Source organism: Ceratotherium simum, chromosome 17, assembly GCF_057802395.1.
Source record: "Ceratotherium simum simum isolate JZ-2026a chromosome 17, ASM5780239v1, whole genome shotgun sequence".
Lineage (NCBI taxonomy): Eukaryota > Metazoa > Chordata > Mammalia > Perissodactyla > Rhinocerotidae > Ceratotherium > Ceratotherium simum.
In genome coordinates, this window is record NC_141916.1 from 57,412,682 (window position 1) to 57,431,907 (window position 19,226).

The 19,226-nt window shown below is 50.9% G+C and overlaps 1 protein-coding gene across 6 annotated transcripts in view; it reads right to left on the reverse strand.

Annotated features, from left to right (window-relative positions):
- Window positions 1–19,226, reverse strand: part of TSPAN9 (tetraspanin 9) — a 202,134-nt gene that overhangs the window by 144,773 nt on the left and 38,135 nt on the right. The window contains exon 3 of one of the 6 annotated variants that reach the window (XM_087442891.1): window positions 5,302–5,345. The exons of 3 other annotated variants lie outside the window; for them this stretch is intronic. In XM_087442891.1, coding sequence (XP_087299017.1) covers window positions 5,302–5,305 — 4 coding nt within the window. In that variant the 5' untranslated portion in view covers window positions 5,306–5,345. Of the gene's footprint in view, window positions 1–4,267; window positions 4,330–5,301; window positions 5,346–10,034; window positions 10,128–19,226 lie in introns of those variants that run through there. 2 more of the 6 variants (XM_087442894.1, XM_087442890.1) reach the window with 2 other exon arrangements.

Consider the following 19,226-nt stretch of genomic DNA (forward strand, 5'->3'; position numbering starts at 1 on the left):
TGCCGCAGCACAGGCACAGCCGATCTTGTGTTGAGAGAGCTGGAGAAGCTGGAGGAGAGAGATTTGGGCATCAAGGAGCAAGTTTTCAGTGGACAGGTTGAGAGATTTTTTTTAACTTTCTCATGACACATGATATTTGAGAGCTGATAGAGACTGTGGAAGCTCAGGCCACCTTGTGTAACACAAAACCCAAACTTCCCCTTTGGCAAGGACCCCAAAGCCCCTTGGTCCTCATCAACTAAATCTGATGGCTCTCCTCTGGCCTCCTACGCAGAGTCTCAAACTCTCCTTTGGCCTCTACTATGAACCCCAACCCTTCCCATGGCCCTCTCCCACTAAGGCCCAATGCTTCCTTTTGGCCTTCTCCACTACACCCTAAACTCCCTTGGTCCTTACCCAATACACGTCTAATTTCCTTCTGATTTCCCACATAAAACTCGAAATTTCTCTTTGGCGTTCTAGCACAAACCTCCAAACTTCCATTGGTCCACACTACTGAGCCCCTTCTTCCCTTCGTCCTGTCCCAGGAACCCAATATTTCCCTGTGTCCTCACCCATGGAACGTCACAGCAGTCATTTGCCCTCCCACACTTAACCCCAAAACATCTCCACATCCTCGCACCGCAAACTCCAAACCACCTTTTAACTTCCCGTGCCAGACAACAAAGCTTCCCCATTCAGACTCCCCCAGGAAATCCTGCACTCTCCTCGGACCATCACCATCAGACCCCCAACCCTCCTCAACTTCCCATACCAAATCTAAACCTTCAGCTTCTCCTAAGAAACCCTCCACAAGCTTCCTTTCAGGGCCTCGTGAGCAGGGGGATGCCCAGGGCCGTACTTCTCAACCAATTGGTGGCAAGTGCCAGGTTCTTTATTTCCAGTCCATCCCGGCCCATAGGTGGTCCTGCTGTGCATGACTATCGCATGCTCCACGCCATGTGTGCATCTCCCGGAGATTTTAACAACATCCACGTTGGCCTACACCCTGTTTGACGAGACAAGTCCTTCAGCTTCGACCAGAAATCCCTAAGGGTTTCCTTGGTTCCAACAACCAAATTCCAAGACTTCTGTCCGGCTCCCCTGGGAAACACCACACTATCCTAAAATGTCACAGCCGTGTCGATCGCTAGAAATATTTCTAAATGCCTACTTTCCATTTCCATACCTACTTCTTCACATCAGCCCTGGTCCACGCCTGCACCTGAAGCAGCACTCACCCACATAATTACTCCCTCTTAGACAGTCTTGCAGGTGCCCTGAGATGCCCTTTCATGGCCCACACAAAAGGCTTCCCTAGGGGTGTGGAGAACCAAGAGCCAAGGGGGCACAGAGCAAGTCCCCACGTTCCAGCTGGAATCCACTGTTCCCACGCTTCTGGGGGCGGTGATGTGGGCGCAATGGTCTGCACCCTTGGTGGGTCAGCTGCAGGGGCTGAGATCCCCCCCTGAGAGGGAAGAGAAAATCCATCTGAGGCCTCGGAATTGAAGGAAGTCCTGAGGAAGGATGCCCACGGCCCCCAAGGCTGCAAACTCTGTCAAGGAGGGTGAGGCAGGCAGGTGGAGAGAATCCCACTGTCCCCAGCTGTCCCACTACAAAAGCCAAGCCCCAGGAGAAAGCCCCTCCCACTGCACAGTAAGGGGGCACCTGGGGCAGGCTGGCCTCTGACGGGTGAGGTGAGGAGGGGAAGGTGTCAACAGAAAAGGTCCAGTTAAAGCTGGACTCTGCTCAGCCACCTGCTGAAAACCACAGCTCACTCAAGACCTGGACGGAGGGATCACTGACAATGCTGCCAAAGATTGCTCCCCAAGGCTGCAGTCAGACAAAGGGACTAGCCAGGCCGCCATCCTTCCCTTGACCCCCCCCAAAGAAAAAGACTCCTGAAGCTGAAACCTGAGAAGATGCCAAGGGGCAGTGGGAGGCAATTTACAGCCAAGAAAACTGAGTACTCGGGCCAGATGTGGGCCCTGGAGAGGGGGCCGGGGCTGAAACCATGTGTGCACGGAGGGGTGGGGTGGCAGAGGCCCGAAAGCTCCTTCCCCAGGACGCCCCCAGCCTGTGGCCCTGGGATCCGAGCTGGCAAGCAGGACGCAGCTCCTGCCTTCCCAGAGAACAGGGAAGGGGGCGGGGGGCGGTGCTGAGGGGCCTGCAGGGCTGGTGAGCCCGGGTCATGATGAGGGGTCCAGAGAGAAGTGAAGCAAAGGCAAGTAGGCAGACGGAGGAAGACAAAGAAGAAACCGAGAGGGGCAAGCCCAGAGAAGAGGTCCACAACAGGGGTCTCTGCCCGCTGACCGATTCGGCCTGGACCAGCTCCTTCCTCTAACGTTCCCACACTGCAGGAGGTGGTGAGTGGGAACAGCAAGGAGACAAAGCTGACTTTCCTTCTCCGCTCGGCCTGCACGTCACGGCCCCCGGGCAGGGATCTGCTCTTCCTCAGCACTGACGAGCTTCCTCCTCCCTAACAGGTGTGCAGCCTCCCAGCCTCCCGCCACACCTGCCAAAGCCCACCCCAGGCAGAGGGGACACTAGTAAGCCCGTGTCGGAGTCCTCCACTCCAGAGTGGGAACCGCTGGGCACTGCTCCCTCACTACTGTGGACGACATGTGCAGTCTTAGGTGCACGAGGGGAAGCTGAGGCCCAGAGAGGGGAAGGGCCAACCCAGGTCACACAGCAACAAGGGGAAGCCAGGACCCAGACACCTGACTCCCAGCTCCAGGCTCTCCCCCTCCCCACACTGCCTTCCTCTGAACCCCAGAGCCAGCAGCAGCCCCAGTATAGGAAACAGAGCTGCCCCCTCTCTTGAGCATCTAGGGGGCTGGGACAGGATGAGGGGAGGAAGTCAAGCTCCCTAAAGAGCTGAATGCAGAAATCCATGTGACAAGAGGTGGAATTATTTCCCCTGGAAAAAAAATTAATAAAAATCTCTCCCTCACCAGACCCCAGGGGTATTTGGCTGGAAGCAGACGTAATACAGAGAAGAGAGGCCAAGGGGAAAGGAGCCCCCAGCCCCCAGCAAACCCACTGCCACGAGCACAACAGGAGGCTGCAGCTGGAACTGGGGGGCGGGGGAGAGAGGACACGCCAAGCAGGATGCTGGAGCCTGAGACGCAGTCCTCAGCGTCTGGCTGGAAAGCAGAAGCCTTTGAACTGGCAACCCAGGTGTAAAGCTCCCTTGGGGCCCAAATCTAGGCTGGTGTGGGCGCGGGGTGCCCAGAGCAGGGGGTGTCAGAGTCACCAAGGGGGCTGTCCACCGGCAGAGCCCACTGGATGTGGAGCCAGGGGGCAGGTGGGAAGCAGGAGGCAGGGTTCTGGGAGAGCAGGGAGTCAAGACAGCACACAGGCCTCCAGTGGGGAGGGGTGGGGGCCTGGGGCGGCCAGGAGCACGTGGCCCGGGGGAGGTAGGCGGGGCCAGCACCCACCTCCCCACTGACTCCTGTCACTCAACTGCTGGAGTGCTAACAAAGCTGAGTCGGCCATAATGGGCCCTGTGCAGGTGCCCAGACAGGGTGGGGATAGGGGTGGAGGACCAGGACCTCAGAAGACCCATCTTGGAGAGGGAAAAAGACAAGGAGGAGGGCAGGAGCCGTCCCCACTGCTGCCCTAAGTTTGGAAAGTGCTGCGCCAGAGAGGGCCCAACCGGAAAGGGGATCCCAGCAAAAGCCCCCATGCTTCTGAGAAGCCCAGAGCAGTGCTGACAGCTGGAAAGGACAAGAGGAACTCAGTTCCCAGCATAGGAACACCCCCCACACCTGGCCCTTCCACAGCCCATGCCTTCATGGCATGACGGCTGGTGGAAGCCTCCAGCTGTGACCACCTGGCAGCTCCACAGTACAAAGTGTGAGTCGGGGCTGGAGCCCAGGCTGACCCGCCCTCCACCCTGCTCCTGCTCAGGGTACAGGACGGTGGGGTGCTCGGAGGAGGCAGGAGGTGGGGGTGGCCAAGTTGCCACCTCCCTGATCCCATCTGCTGTCTCCCTCCTCCAGTCCCCAGTCACCTACAGGCTGGGCTCCTCGGCTTTCCGGAGGGCGCCTGCAACACCCGTTCCTGGTACAGAGGTGTTGGCTGTGACTGTAGATCTTCTGACAGTCATTCTGAGCCTGAGATTGAGTGAGGTCTTTCCCCACTTCCACCAACCCCCAACATACAAACCTGCTTCGCTACAAAAAGAGAGGTGACACGGGATGGGCAAAAACAAAAATGCCCTTGGACTTGGACTGTGATGACCGGAGTCAGCATCCCGTCTTTGAGGTGTTGGACACGTCCTTACCTTCTCTGAGTCTCAGTCTCCTCATCTGTAAAGAGGCCATACCCCAGTCCCTGACACAGGGCCGTTGGTGAGACCATGGAGATGAGGACGAACCGCATCAACTGGATGCAAACTGTTGAGTAAAGTGAAAAGTGCTTACGAATGACCACCATCAGTGGTGGTGACTTCCTCCCGGGAGCCAGCCTGCCTGGATTCAAAGTCCGCGCACCACCAGCTGTGTGGGAGGAGTAAGAGTGAATAGACAGAGGGGCAGAGCCTTCCCGGGCTCAAGTGAGTGCTTTGTAATGTCTGCTACTATTACGTATCACTACTGGCGTGGCGCGTCCTTGGCCTCATGCTGTCGTCTCTCCACCACTGCCTGTCAATATGTGCACAGGCTGCCGAGCTGGGGACTCCCCAGGGAGCAACTGGGTGTTCCTCAGTGACACTGGGTCTCAGCTTCCGGTCCTTTAAGGCACTAAAACCCAGTCTGGGACATACAATAAGACTTTCCCAATAGTGGGAGCTCTGCTAAGAGTCTGGGTCAGATTGAGGGCTCCTGAAAAGCCACCTCCCAACACTGGGGCTGTCTGAGCTGAGACAGCCACTTCTCAAGAATGCCATGGAAGAGTCGGACGTTAGGCTACCTCGGCTTCATCCCAGCCTCTCCTCGTACCCTCGCAGAACCAGCGACACGAGGAATTTGAGAGTCCCTGTGCCATCCAAGACATGATCGCTAATCCGCTAGAGCAAAGGGTCTAACCTGGATAAAATCAACATGGAAGAGAAATTGATAAGTTTCCTGCTGCCATCTAGTGGCCAACACAAATAAGAGCAGGCAGGGAGCCAGAAGGCCACCAGCAGGTCTCAGTGACCAGTAGTCAGCCCTGCATGCCTGGACCAGTGGTGAGCGACCAGCTATGTAAGGCAGAACCTGACAGAAAGCAGAGAGTGCAAGAAAAATTAAAAAGTGCAAAAAAAAAAAAAAGAAAGAAAAAAAGCCTGCTGGCTATCCTCCAGGGATTGAAGAAGCAAGAGGAGTATGGTTCACTCACCCATGTAAGAAATAAAAATGGTGCTCCGACTCCAGGGCGAGGCGCTGCAAAGGCACAGAGAAGGAGCAGGTAAATAAGACACTGACCCTGACTACGAGAACCTCCTGTGTGGCCTCTCCTCCACTCCTGTCACACACGTCTATCCAGCCCCTGGCTTTGCCATGCCTGTGGCCGTGCTGCCCCTCCTCTCCCTTCTATACCTGGACCACCTGCCTGTGCAAACGTGGCCACCTCTTCCACAACACGTCAACCCCCTCTCCCCGTGCTCCCACACCGGACTCTCATTACTGCATTAAACATCCACCTCCCCCACTGGATCCAGCCTCCTGCTCTCAGCTGGCTGTCACTTTCACAAAGCTGTGCGGTTGGCTCTGCAGGCCCGACCAAACTGGGTCTAGAGCCCCAAATGCTTCTCACCTCCTATCTCGGAAGATGCAGGGCCCTAAAGTTGCCATGCCAAGCCCCAGCGCCACTGTCCCCAGACCTCCCTCCATCCCTCCAAAAGGCCCATCGGTCTGCTGGCCTGTCTGTGAGCCTCCTGCCGCAAGCGACCTTCCGCCTGGAAGCAGCAGCCCTGAGCAGAAGCGAGCAGGCCCTCACAGATACTGGGCTGCGTGCTCCCGCCAGACCAGCAGAGCACCAGACAGAGGCAGGAGACTGGGCTCCAGCCTCGACTGGCCCCTAATGGGCTGCACGACACTCCCGGCAAGTTTCTTCCTTCCTAGAGCCTTAAAATTTCCCCATTTTTAGAATGAAAGATCATTTCTTGGGTCCCTTTCAGGTCAAAATATCTATGACACTAATTTATACAAATGTGTCAATGACCAGTAACAGCTGATTGTGTAACTGTTCCCACAATACTCCCATCTTGAGAGGGGGGAGCCTCCCCCACTACCATTCACTCATACAGTAAAAACACACTGACCACCCAGGTGTTGGTGGTGGGATTGCTACTTTTAGCAGTGCGACTTGCTTAGCTCTGCTCTAGCCACAGGGAGAAAGGCCGACGAGGAAGGCCAAGGTGGATGCAGAGCTGACACAGGCAAAGCAGAAGGAAGGGAAGCACTAGCCCTGCACCCGACACGCAGCAGGACAGGGCGCCTGCCCGACACTGCACGTCCTGCAGGCACCGTTCCATGTGCGACCCTCACGACAATCTGAGGAGCTAGCTCTTCCTATAAGTGAGAAACAGAGCCCCAGGGAGGTTCAGTAACCTGCCCTCGCCCAAAGTGACACGGCCAGCAAGTGTCAAGCCCAGAACCGCGCCTGGGCGGCACCTGGCTTACTCTCGTGTGACGGGGGTGATCATCAATGGCGGTCCCCTCTCCTGCTCTTCGTCAATCCGTTGCCATGGAATCTGATTCTGGGGTCCTCCGCCCTCCCCACGCAGGTGCCTTCCCAGGTACCCCTCATTCAAGTCTGCACAGCAGAGTCAGCTAGAGCCACCTGAGGAGCAAGAACCCCAACTGTTTGTCCAGCCTTTAAGCAGCGCTGCCCTAGGACACATCTAACTTGTTCTGTTTGATACACTCAGCCTGACGGTGTTATTTATTTTGGAGCTGCCCTTGGATGAGAGTGAAAAAATGAAAGGCCAGGAATGAAAAGCCCGAAAGGATCCAGAACCACACCAAGTCTTATCTGTGATTTTCCCTGGGAGGGGCACTAGGGTGGGTGTAGGAACATTTTACTTTATTACTTTTCAGTTATTTTATTTTTTGCAGCAACCAAATTTTCATATAATAATTGAGTCATTATTTTAAAGTAAACACTTCATGCAGATAGATTGATGGCGGACGACCACACCCTGTACTTGTAAGGGAACTGCTGGTGAGGCAGGCAGGTCTCCCGACAGGGCCCCAGAGTAGGAAAGGAGCCCACAGCCTCTTCCAGCACAGGTGGGGCCTCTTGCACAGAGGCAGATGGTGGAGTGGTTTCTGGAGCACAGAGACAAACTCTCTGCCCCCCAAAATACCGCATCCATCTGCTCATTCATGCCTGAAATTCCTTCCCTGAGGGGCAGTCTTTGATTCTTCAGTCAGAAATAGTCCTGAAACCATAAACCCACCCAAGAGATGCAAAACGATGCCTTCAAGAACAAGGTTACTGGTGTCAGGGGAAGCAAGGCTCTTACAGAGCTCTCAGACTAATCCTGTGGACAAGACAGGGACGCTCAGGCTGGAGGCAGTAATAACCTGGCAGACTAATAACCACCCAAAGGTGAGGAAGAGGAGGCTAGCGCCATCCTGCAGGGAGGCGTCTGTCCCCACCCTGACTTAGGTGGAAAGAGAGAGCCGGCTGACCAGGAGTAGGCGGGTCAAGGCTGAAACAATGGTGACCACCTGGGATGAAAGGATCACTCTGAGGAGCTCCACCAGGGAGGAAGGGATGAGGCCATCGGGAGGAGACTGGATAGAGAAAGGAGCATATCCAGAACTGTGACGTGGGAGTCTGCCACATCAGACTGGTCCCAACCTAGCCGCACGCCTGCCCTGGGATCTAAGCATTTTAAACAGGATCTAGACAAATACAGCCACATTTTGAAAAGTAAATATAGAATGGTGGAAGATCTGACAACTGGGTCAAGAGAAAGTGACCTGAAGGAGAATGCTCAATGTCATTAGTCATCAGGGAAATGTACAAGAGATACCACTTCACACCCACTAGGATGGTCATAATTGTTTTTAATGGAAACTAACGAGCGTTGCCAAGGATGTGGAGAAACTGGAACACCCATACATTGCTGGTGGGCACGTAAAATGGTACAGCCACAATCCAATACACTATGGCAGTTCCTCAAAATGTTAAACGTAGAACTACCATAGGATCTAGCAATTCCACGCATAGGCATATACCCAAAAGAAATGAAAAGAGGTACTCGAACACTTGTACACCGATGTTCACAGCAGCTCTATTCACAACAGCCAAAAGGTAGAAACAACCCAAATGTCCATCAACAGATGAACAGATAAACAAAATTTGGTATATACGTACATGGAACATTATTTAAGCCATAAAAAGGAAAGAAGTACTGATACACGCTACAACGTGGATGAACCTTGAAAATATGCGAAGTATTGAAATAAGCCAGACACAAAAGGCCGCATACCGTTATGATTTTATTCATATAAAATGAAAAGGCAAGTCCATAGACAGAAATCAGATAGTGGTTGTCAGGGGATGGGACGGGGGGAACTGGGGGATGATGTCTAAGCGGTGCAGGGTTTCTGTTTGGGGCAGTGAAAAAGTTGTGGAACTAGGTAGTGGTGATGGTTTCACAACACAGTGAATGTACTTAATGCCAATGAATTATACATTTTTTTTTTAATTTTTTCCCCCAAAGCCCCCGTAGACAGTTGTATGTCATAGCTGCACATCCTTCTAGTTGCTGTATGTGGGACACGGCCTCAGCATGGCCGGAGAAGCGGTGCGTCGGTGCGCGACTGGGATCCAAACCCGGGCCGCCAGCAGCGGAGTGCACGCACTTAACCGCCAAGCCACGGGGCCGGCCCAGAATTATACACTTTAAAGTGGTTAAAATAGTAAATTTTATGTTACGTGTGTTTTATCACAATAAAAAAAAATGTTTTAAAAAATGGAGAGGATTGGGGCTGGCCCAGTGACGTAGTGGTTAAGTTCGGCACGCTCTGCTTCAGTGGCCCGGGGTTCACGGGTTTAGATCCCAGGCACAGACCTACACACTGCTCATCAAGCCATGCTGTGGCGGCAACCCACATACAAAGTAGAGGAAGGCTGGCACAGATATTGGTTCAGGGGCAATCTTCTTCACCAAAAAAAAAAAAGTGGAGACGACTTTGGGAGGGACATGACACTTAATGCCCAATACCCAAGGGCCTATCCAGAAGTGGTCAGAGGATAGGGCTTGTTCTGTGAGTTCCCAGGGTAAGGAATCTCCTGGATGTCAAACTCTGACAGTGCAGTGTGCATGATGGCTAACGTGGCCTGCACATCGCCACATGTCAGGCACTGTGCCAACAGCTTTAACAGCATTAGATGCTACCATTATCCCCATTTTCAGGTGGACAAACTGAGGCTCAGAGAAAGTAGGTAACTGGCCCACGGTCACCCAGTAAGTGGAGCTGAGCTCCCATGCTATTAGCCACCATGCTCTATACCATCATCAATGCAGAGAACACGCCTGTAGCTCCAGAAAGTCCAGGCTCAATCAAGTCCCACCATCACCCGCTAGAGTGTGACCTTCGGCTATTTACGCAGCCTTGCTGTACCTCAGTTTCCTCCTCTGTAAAAAGTGGAATAACATTACCAACAGGCTCCAAGGCCTGTTGAGACAATGAAGCGAGATAATGAATGTGCCCACCAGCCCCTGGCACATAAGGAGGCTCCATAAACATTCAGATCCATTTTTTTTGTCCAAAAGTAGAGAAAATTACAAAGATAGAGTAGACTACTTCAGCAGGTAGAGAGCTCCCCATCAAAGGAGGTGAGGAGAATCAAGGGTGCCACTCAGTAAGGACAAATATCAGATGGGGACTGGCCCAGATGACCTTGAAGCTTCTACCCTGGAAATCTGACGTGGCTGCAATATGAAACCCTTTCCTAAGAGTGGGCTTCGCTAGAGGAGAGAAGGAAGCAATTCAAGGACACTGGGATCCTACAGGAATCAGGGTTGCGACAAAAAAGAGAAAAGGTGTAGAGAAATGAATGGCTGGGAACAGCAAAAATAAAGTTTGCCAATAAAAATAGAAGTAACTTACGTTTTTAGAGCATCCCCAAGTGTGCCAGACACTATGCTAAGCATTTTGTGTAGATTATCTCACTGAATCCTCACATCTCTGCAGGCAGGTACTATTATTACCCTCATCTCACTGATGAGGGAGCTGAAGCTGAAAGAGACAGAGCAGCTGCTCAGGGTCACACAGGCAGCAGGTGCCCACTCTGCACCATGCCACAGGCCAACCCTAAGTCTCACCTGACAGGAGGGACGGCTGCCATGGACTTCATCTGCCTAGCTCCTCCTTCTGCTTCCAAGCGGAAGTCCCTCCAGAGCAGAAAATTAGTCCCAGGAAGCAGAACCCTCTCCCTGCCTCCCTATGGCCAGAAAGCTGAAAGTAGAAGCTGACGCTAAGAAGAAAATATAAGAGGATACAGTAAACATTTGGGGAAATTTTGTTAAGCAGAGAAAAAAAAAAGGAGGAACTTCTGTTTTTGCCAGCTCAATCAGCTTTAGGAAGAAACCACAGGCCGCTTCAAGCGCCTGCCAAACACTCAGCCAGATCCTGCTGGTGCGCTGGCTCTGCCGGGCGAGAGGGCTTCAAGTTTCCCAAGCCCTGGGTGGGGGCAGGACCAGCCACAGGCACACGGCGGATGGGGCTCTGCTGCAGCCTGGGGAAGCAAAGCAGCCGGGAAGTGACCCACTGGCCATCCCAACAGCACTGTCCTGAAGGAGCCAAAGAGTTGGTGTGGTGCCCAAGTCCTCCCCTCATCGCCGAGTCCATCGAACTGATCAGCAGCCCATGCAGGAAAGAGGCAGCAGGTAAGGCATCAAAGAAGTCCCAAGTGCCTGGGGCCAGCTCAGGGCCGGCGTACCACCCAGATGGGGGATGAGGTGGAGGGCAGTGGGGTAGGGGGACAGTTACAGACTAGCAGTAAGCAGAGCTCTAACTTCCAGGGTCTGCATTGCTTCCCCTCTGACCCTGGGACTCTAAGCCAACCAGTGGGATCCATTCATCTTACTCTTTAGCCCTCTCTCGAGGAAACCAGGAGGACAGAAAAGAGGCAAAATCTGAAAGGGATGTTGAGATCTTAATTTTTTCTTACGCTAACATTTAAAAGCTTATATGCTAAGCCCCATACATGAATTCTCTCGTTTAATTTTCATAACAGCCCTGCGGGGTGGTGACCACCATCATTACCATTTCAAAAGTGGACAAACTAAGCGTCAAATTGTTAAGTGACTTGTGCAATGACAAGTTAGTATGTGGTGGAATTAGGATGCACACTCATGTGGTGTGACCTCAGAACCCACACTCTTAACCAAGATTCTTTACCACTTCCTAAAACAGACTCTCAGGAGCTGGTAAAAGGACTTATTAAGCATAGTTCCTGGCCTCGGAGCACTTACGGCCTGCTAATGGAAACAGACAAATGAGTCCAATGCACAGGAAAACCACCTATAAACATTACACGCATTATTCCTAAAGGTGTGCAGCCATCGTTGCAATTATACGAAGTCGTGTGAGAGTGTGTGTGTGTGTGTGTGTGTGCATACACATGCGCTAGGGAATCACTGGAATGACTGGGAAGGAAGACGGTGGGAATTTAATTTTAAAATATGATGATGCACAATAGCCAAAAGGTGGAAACACCCCAAATGTCCATCAACAGATGAATGGAGAAACAAAACGTGATCTATACATACAACGGAGTATATTATTCAGCCTTAAAAAAGAACGAAGTTCTGGCACGTGCTACAACACGGATAAACCTTGAGGACATCATGCTAAGTGAAATAAGCCAGACTCAAAGGACAAATGCTGTCTGATTGCATTTCTATGAGGTACCTAGAACAGTCAAAATCACAGAGACAGCAAGTAGAAGGCTGGTGTCAGGCTGGGAGGAGGGGGAATGGGGAGTTCGTGTCTAAGGGGTGCAGAGGCTCAGTTTGGAAGATGAGAGAGTTCTGGGGATGGACAGTGGTGATGTGAATGTTCTCAGCACCACCGGTAACAGTAAATTTTATGTGTCAACTTGCCTGGCCACAGGGTGCCCAGACTCAGCGTTATTTCTGGGTGTGCCTGGGAGGGCGTTTGGATGAGATCAGCACTTGAACTGGGGGACTCGGTAGAGCAGAGGGCCCTCCCCAGTGCAGGCGGGCATCATCCAATCAGTTGAGGCCCTGGATAGAACAAAAGGCGGAGGAAGGAGGGATCTGCCCCTTTTTTCTGCCTCACTGTCTCAGCGGGGACATCTCGTCTCATCTTCTCCTGTCCTCAGACTGGGATTTACACCATCGACTCCCCTGGTCCTCAGGCCTTTGGACTCAGACTGAATTACACCACCTGGGTCTCCAGCTTGCAGATGGCAGATGGTGGGACTTCTCAGCCCCCATAATCACGTGAGCCAATTCCTCATAATAAATCTCCCCCCTCACTCTCCCTCTCTCACTCTCTTTCTATATATATACATATATACACACACACAGATAGATAGATAAAATACATGTGCGTGTGTGTGTCTCCTATTGGTTGTGTTTCACTACAGAACCCTAGTGAACTGTACACTTAAAAATGGTTAAAATGGTAAATTTTACGTTATGTATAATTTGCCACAATAAAAAAAATTTTAAAGAAAAAAAATATGCTGGTGGCGATGGCGATGGCGATGGCCCGCTGAACCTTAAAGGTTTTGTCTTGCTCTAACCGGTGAGGAACAGAGGACGGCCACCCAAGCTGCCCTGTTGGGGTGTGCAAGGAGCTGACTGTCATAAAGCCGGGAAGGTACTCCTTGGGGGGATGTGGAAATTGAGCCTTTGTGTTTAAGGCCCCTTGAAGATGATCTGAAAACAGGCCTTCTGTGTTTTGAAAGTTTATTCCCCACTGAATGCAAATAGCCAAGGAAGGCAGTGATCAGCCCTCTTGTGTTCACAGGTCCAAAAGGAGGAGTGGTGGGGTCCTGAGGTGGAACTGGGGAAGCGAATGTGGTCAGGTTCCGGATCCATAAGATAACAGACCAGTGAACCCACGCCCCTGGCTCAGCGTGCCACCCCACTCAGGTTGAGAACTAAAACCAGGATGGGGGAAGCTCTCCTCCAAAAATAAAATTATTACTGTTTTAATAGTCATATATTTATTGATCCTTTATTAAGCATTTTACACGCATTATCTAAATTAATCCTTTTAACATCCCTATGAGGTTTCAACATTATACCCACTTTACAGAGGAGGAAAGTGAGGCTCTAAGAAGTTAAGAGAAAGGTTCACAATCACTGTACTAGTGAGCCAGGATCTGAACCTCTCTGATCAAAAACGTATTTTCTTAACCACTATAGGATACAATTTTTTTTTTGGGGGGGGGGAGGAAAATCAGCCCTGAGCTAACATCTGTGCTAACCCTCCTCTTTTTGCTGAGGAAGACCAGCTCTGAGCTAACATCTATTGCCAATCTTCCTCCTTTTTGTTTTTTTTCCCCCAAAGCCCCAGTAGATAGTTGTATGTCATAGTTGCACATCCTTCCAGTTGCTGTATGTGGGACGCGGCCTCAGCATGGCTGGAGAAGCGGTGTGTCGGTGCGCGCCCAGGATCCGAACCCAGGCCGCCAGTAGCGGAGTGCGCGCACTTAACCACTAAGCCACGGAGCCGGCCCAGGATACAATGTTCTTTGTACACTGAATACAACAAACTCAAAGGAAGTCTCATTGTTGGGAGTGGAATTGCACAGAGGCCGTATTTATCCAAACAACATGGGTAGGGGCCTTACATGCCTGATCAATATCAACAAAACACAACAAAAAGGCTGTTTTTGAGTTAGGATTACAAGTGTTCTCTGTGGCCACAGGGGTCGCTTTCAAACTTATGGTCAGCCACAAAACTTTGTGAAGCAGCAAGCCCTCCTCTCTCCCGACTTCTGTGGTGTTACCTAATAGGCCATGGCAACGAGGTATCATTTTAAATTGGGCTTTCAGAGGCCTTTGAAGGCAGGAGCAGAAAATTCTTCTATCTGACAAAGACCATCTGAGCTACAAAGAGAAAAAATCAATTGGAATCGCATGAGTGGGAAGCAACTTGAATTAGGGTTTTCTTTTAGAGCAAGAAATATAAAATGTCTCTCTTGTCACAGTATTCAGGAAACACAACCAATAAAACAATACATGTTTTTAAAAATCATTCTTCAGTTATAAATTTACAGCCAATTAAGGGAGAAAACAGGAGGGGTAGAGATTATAGAGAAGGAAAGGAAGAGGGAACTTAAAGGCAGAGGAAGCGCCTCCATGAACAAATGTAACACCACGCTCTGGAAAGTTCTGGAGACCTCGTCTACAGGGAAAGGGGGAGTTATGTCCACGCAATAAACACCTGGCGGTCCTGGACATTTTTGTTGTTGTTGTTATCGTTCACTAAAGAAATTTTGAGGGGGCCGGCCCCGTGGCGTAGCGGTCAAGTGTGTGCACTCTGCTGCTGGCAGTCCGGGTTCAGATCCCGGGCATGCACCGACACACCGCTTGTCAGGCCATGCTGTGGCAGCATCCCATATAAAGTGGAAGAAGATAGGCACAGATGTTAGCCCAGGGCCAGTCTTCCTCAGCAAAAAAGAGGAGGATTGGCAGATGTTAGCTCAGGGCTGATCTTCCTCACAAAAAAAAAAAAAAAATTTTAGAAACTACAGAAGAACATTAAGAGAAAACAAAAACCATTAATAATCACTATCATCATTAGCATTTTGGGTATACTTTCTTCACATCTAAAAAAAAGGGTTTATAGTATATACAGTTTTATATCTTACAGTATTTGCTTGACACTTTTTCATAAGCATTATCTTGAGTCATCATATACAACTTTTGAAGACATGATTTTTTTAGAGGCTGTACAGTAGGCCATCACATGAATGTCTCAAAATTTACATGACTCTTCTATGGTTGGACATTTGGTATGTTTCCAATTTTTAACTACTATAAATAATGCTACAATGAAGATATATATGTATAGAGGTGTACATATATACATGTATATACATATATATGATTACTTCCTTAGTACACATTCCAAGGAACAGAATTACTGAGTCAGAGAGAATGAATATTTCTCAGGCTCTTGACACAAATTTCCAAATAACTGTACTAAAAATAATTCTAAGCAATGTTGCATTTTTGCAACTCTGGACGTAAATGGCACTATATCTCAGTATTTTCTACATGAACCAGTTTCAATCATGCTGACAGTGGAATCAGTTCTGTGGGCCAGGAATTTCCCACTTCTCTCCTGAGGTGTCTCTTCAGCTAGCTGCTCATGCAGCAGACGACAACGTGGTTCCCCACTCTGGCAGCCCCACTGTCAGCACCAGGCCCCCCGTGTCTCGCATCAGTTAGCTGATAAATGCCTGTCTCCTCTGCTCTGCTGTGAACTCCAGGAGGGCAGGGACCCGGCCCCACTCACCTTTGCATCCACCCTGCACAGCTTCTTTCAAACCACTCATCTTCCATCAATAGTTCTCAAACTGTTTTTCAAACTCTTCCACGCACCCCACGTCCCGCCCTGGGAAGTCATTTGTCATAGGACTTTGACATGAGAAGGATCTGAGATCTTGGGCAGGCTCCTTACCCTCTGGTGCCTCATTTGTAAAGTGGGGGTGATGACACCTCCCTCAGAGAGTTACTGGAAGGATTAAGTTAGATATCTCATGCAAAGTGCTTAAGGAGCATGACAGGACCTAGAAAATACTCAATAAACAATAGCTTTTGTTAAAAAAAAATCATAATACATAATAACAAACCCACCAAAAAATTGCTTAATCCTCTATCCACTGGAGAAGATTAAAGAATCACACAGCTGTCATTCTCATCTGAAGCTCATCCAGGTCCTGGATGCCTGGGTAGAGACTCAGAACCTTCAGGGACTGCGCCAAACCCACTGAACCTCAAACCAAGAGCAAGGGAGGTCTGGCCAAGCTTGATTTGGATGGCAGGCGGGCAGCTGGTCAGCAGGGAGCCACAGAAGGTCTGGATCAGCTGTGCACAGAGAGGGGGTGAGGATGAGCTACAGGGAAACCAAAAAGCAACAGCCTGAAATCAACCCAACCAGGAGAGGACTGTGGGGCACCAAGAGCAAGCAGGGAAATGGTTCAAGGTATCACCGGCTCCTCCCAACTGGGAGCCTGGAAGCAGGTGACCAGTTCAGCCGTCACTCCCTAGCTGACCCTGGACAAACCTGCTATTGTTCCTCGACGATGCTGGGAGTTGAGTCACTGTGGCATTGTCCAACTGCTCTATCAGGAGGAAACAGCTGGACAGACCAACCCCAGTGCAGGAAACCTCAACCTCCACCAGGGCTCCCCTCGGGGCCCCCGCCCTGTTTGGGAGGACCAGCATCCTGCCTGCCTGTCCCTTGGGGACCCCTGACCAACCCCAAGGCATCCACAGTCTGAAGAGACATCCCTATTTCCTGCCTCCCTTTGCCTGGGGCAAAATACAAGTTCTTTGTGTGGCATTTTGGCAACTTTCCTAGGGGCAGGGAGGTGGGGTCTCCTGGGCTCAACCTGCCAGTACATAGAACCCAAGGTTCAAGAAAACAGGCAGCAGACAAAAAACAGTTTTTTTTGTCTGAATTAATTTGAAAAGGACATACCACACGGCAAGGAGACAGTTGTCTCTGGACTACAACACGAGCAGGTAGATACCCCCTCACTGCAACAGCACATGCGGACAGGGCTGGAGGCTAAAGAGGGATTCTTGCAAACTCCTTATCTAGGGAATTGACCGGGGTCTTCTATGTGCCAACAGAGGAGCCAAACGTCCCTGCTGGGATTTAGAAATAACTCAGAAAAGCAGCAGGGTGGTTCATGGTTCAAGTCAGAGAAAGCTGCATTTGACTCCTACCGCCAACACCGAGCAGCTGTGTGACCCATTCGGTAAGTTACATCGCATCCTTAAATCGAAGTTTGCAAACTCAAGTGTCTACAGGAGCCAGGTAGGAAATGTAGCATTAGTGATGCCCCCTGGGTATACAGGCACGTTCCCACTCTGTGCCAAGACAGAGGAAAGCATAGGCCCCACCTCCAGGTGGTGGTCAGACTCAGATCCAGCCAATGCTGCCACTGGGCAGTGTGGGCTCATTATAACTAGACCTTTCAACTTTATAAGCCGGAAATCTCTATTTTTGTGAAATCTCATGGTTTTTTTTTTTTTTCTTTTTTTTGGTGAGGAAGATTGTCCCTGAGCTAACATCTGTACCAATCTTCTGTGGGACACCGCCACAGCACGGCTTGACGAGTGGTGTGTAGGGCTGAGCCCAGGATCTGAATTCGCGAACTCCAGGCCACCAAAGCGAAGCACGCGAACTTAACCACTATGCCACTGGGCTGGCCCCTCTTCAGTGTTTAAATGTTGGTTCTAATAAACAGTAACATCAATTGGGCCCCAACAAAATACATCTGTGGCTTGGATCTGACAGGGGGCCACTAGACTGCAACCTCAGCTCTCAACCCTCATCTGTAAAATGAGGACAAATAAAAGAGCCTGGCGAACCCTTATATACAGCTGGTGGGAATGCAAACTGGTGCAGCCTCTATGGAAAACGGTATGGAGATTCCTCAAAGAATTAAAAATAGAGATGCCCTATGACCCAGCCATCCCACTACTGGGAATCTATCCAACGAACCTGATATCAACAATCCAAAGAGGCTTATGCACCCCTATGTTCATTGCAGCATTATTCACCATAGCCAAGAAGTGGAAGCAACCTAAGTGTCCCTCGTCTGACGATTGGATTAAGAAAATGTGGCTTATATATACAATGGAATACTACCCAGCCATAAAAAAAGACAAAATCATCCCATTTGCAACAACGTGGATGGGCCTGGAACGTATTATGTTAAGTGAAATAAGCCAGAAAGAGAAAGACAAACACTGTATGATCTCACTCATATGTGGAATATAAACCAACACATGGACAGAGAAAACTGTACTGTGGTTACCAGGGGCAATGGGGGTGGGGGATGGGCACAAGGGGTGAAGGGAGTCATGTATATGGTGATGGACAAACAAAAATGCACAACCCAAAATTTCACAATGTTAAAAACCATTAAAACATCAATAAAAAAAAAAAATAAGGTTCATACACTATTAAAAAAAAAAAAAAAAGAGCCTGGCATTGGGAGGATTAGATGGGATTAGGCCTGCCGGGCGCGTCACACTGCCTGACACACACAGAAAGCTCTGGATAATGCGGGATGTTAACAAGCAGAGCTGGGACTCCAGGAGATCCACCTAGCCTTCTCTCCTACTAATGACAAACCTCAGAGAGGGCCTGTGACTGACCCAAGATCTGCAATGAGCCAGCGGCGAGAATCCGGCTGGACCCAGACCCTCGGAGTCGCGCCGAGGTTCCGTAGACCCCAGCAGCCTCTCGCAGTTACAGACTCACTTTATCACAGACAGCTCTGCCACTGGCCCTCATGAGTGCTGGTCTTGACAACTGTGACGGGCAGCTCCCTCAAATGAGTGTGGTGTGCACACCTCTGTTTCACCCACAGAACTCGGCCTCACACCAGGCAGGGGCCAGGGCCCACTCACCGCGAGCCCACCCACCCCACACCAGGCAGGGGCCGGGGCCCACTCACTGCAAGCCCACCCACCCCACACCAGGCAGGGGCCAGGGCCCACTCAGTGTGAACTGACCCACTGGTCTGTGGCAGTGCTCCTCCTCCCCCCACCCCCTTGCATCTCAGTTTATACTGAGTATGCCCCATGGACGGGGCCCGGTGCCAAGCTCAGTCCCCTGACCTATCCCAGCCCGGGCTGGGTGGTAAGGGAAGACTGGGCACAAAAGGATGGAGGTGATATCAACAGGTAGAGAGAACGAGAGGGGACAGGAAAGGCCTGAGCAGAAGCCAGGCCAGAAGGCAAGGGAGTGTACTTGGGGCCGTGTGGGCTGGTGTAGTTGGAGGAGAGAGGATGGTTGGGTGGCAGGTGAGGTGGGAGAGTGGGCTGGGAAGGAAGGTTGTGGCCACCCCTGGGACAAGGGTCCCCAGGCTGAGGGGGCCCAGTTCCAGCTGGCCTGCTGGGTTTCTGCCACACAAGCGCACTAATTAGCCAGTGCTAGGCAGGTTCTGCCAGGTTTAACCAGCTGGGTCCAAAGCACTGAGCTGTTCCCCGAGGTGAAGGAGCCGCCAAGGTTGTATCCTGTCCCCAGGCCCCAGGGGCATCCTGTTTGAACTTGTCCCAGGAGTTCTGGCCC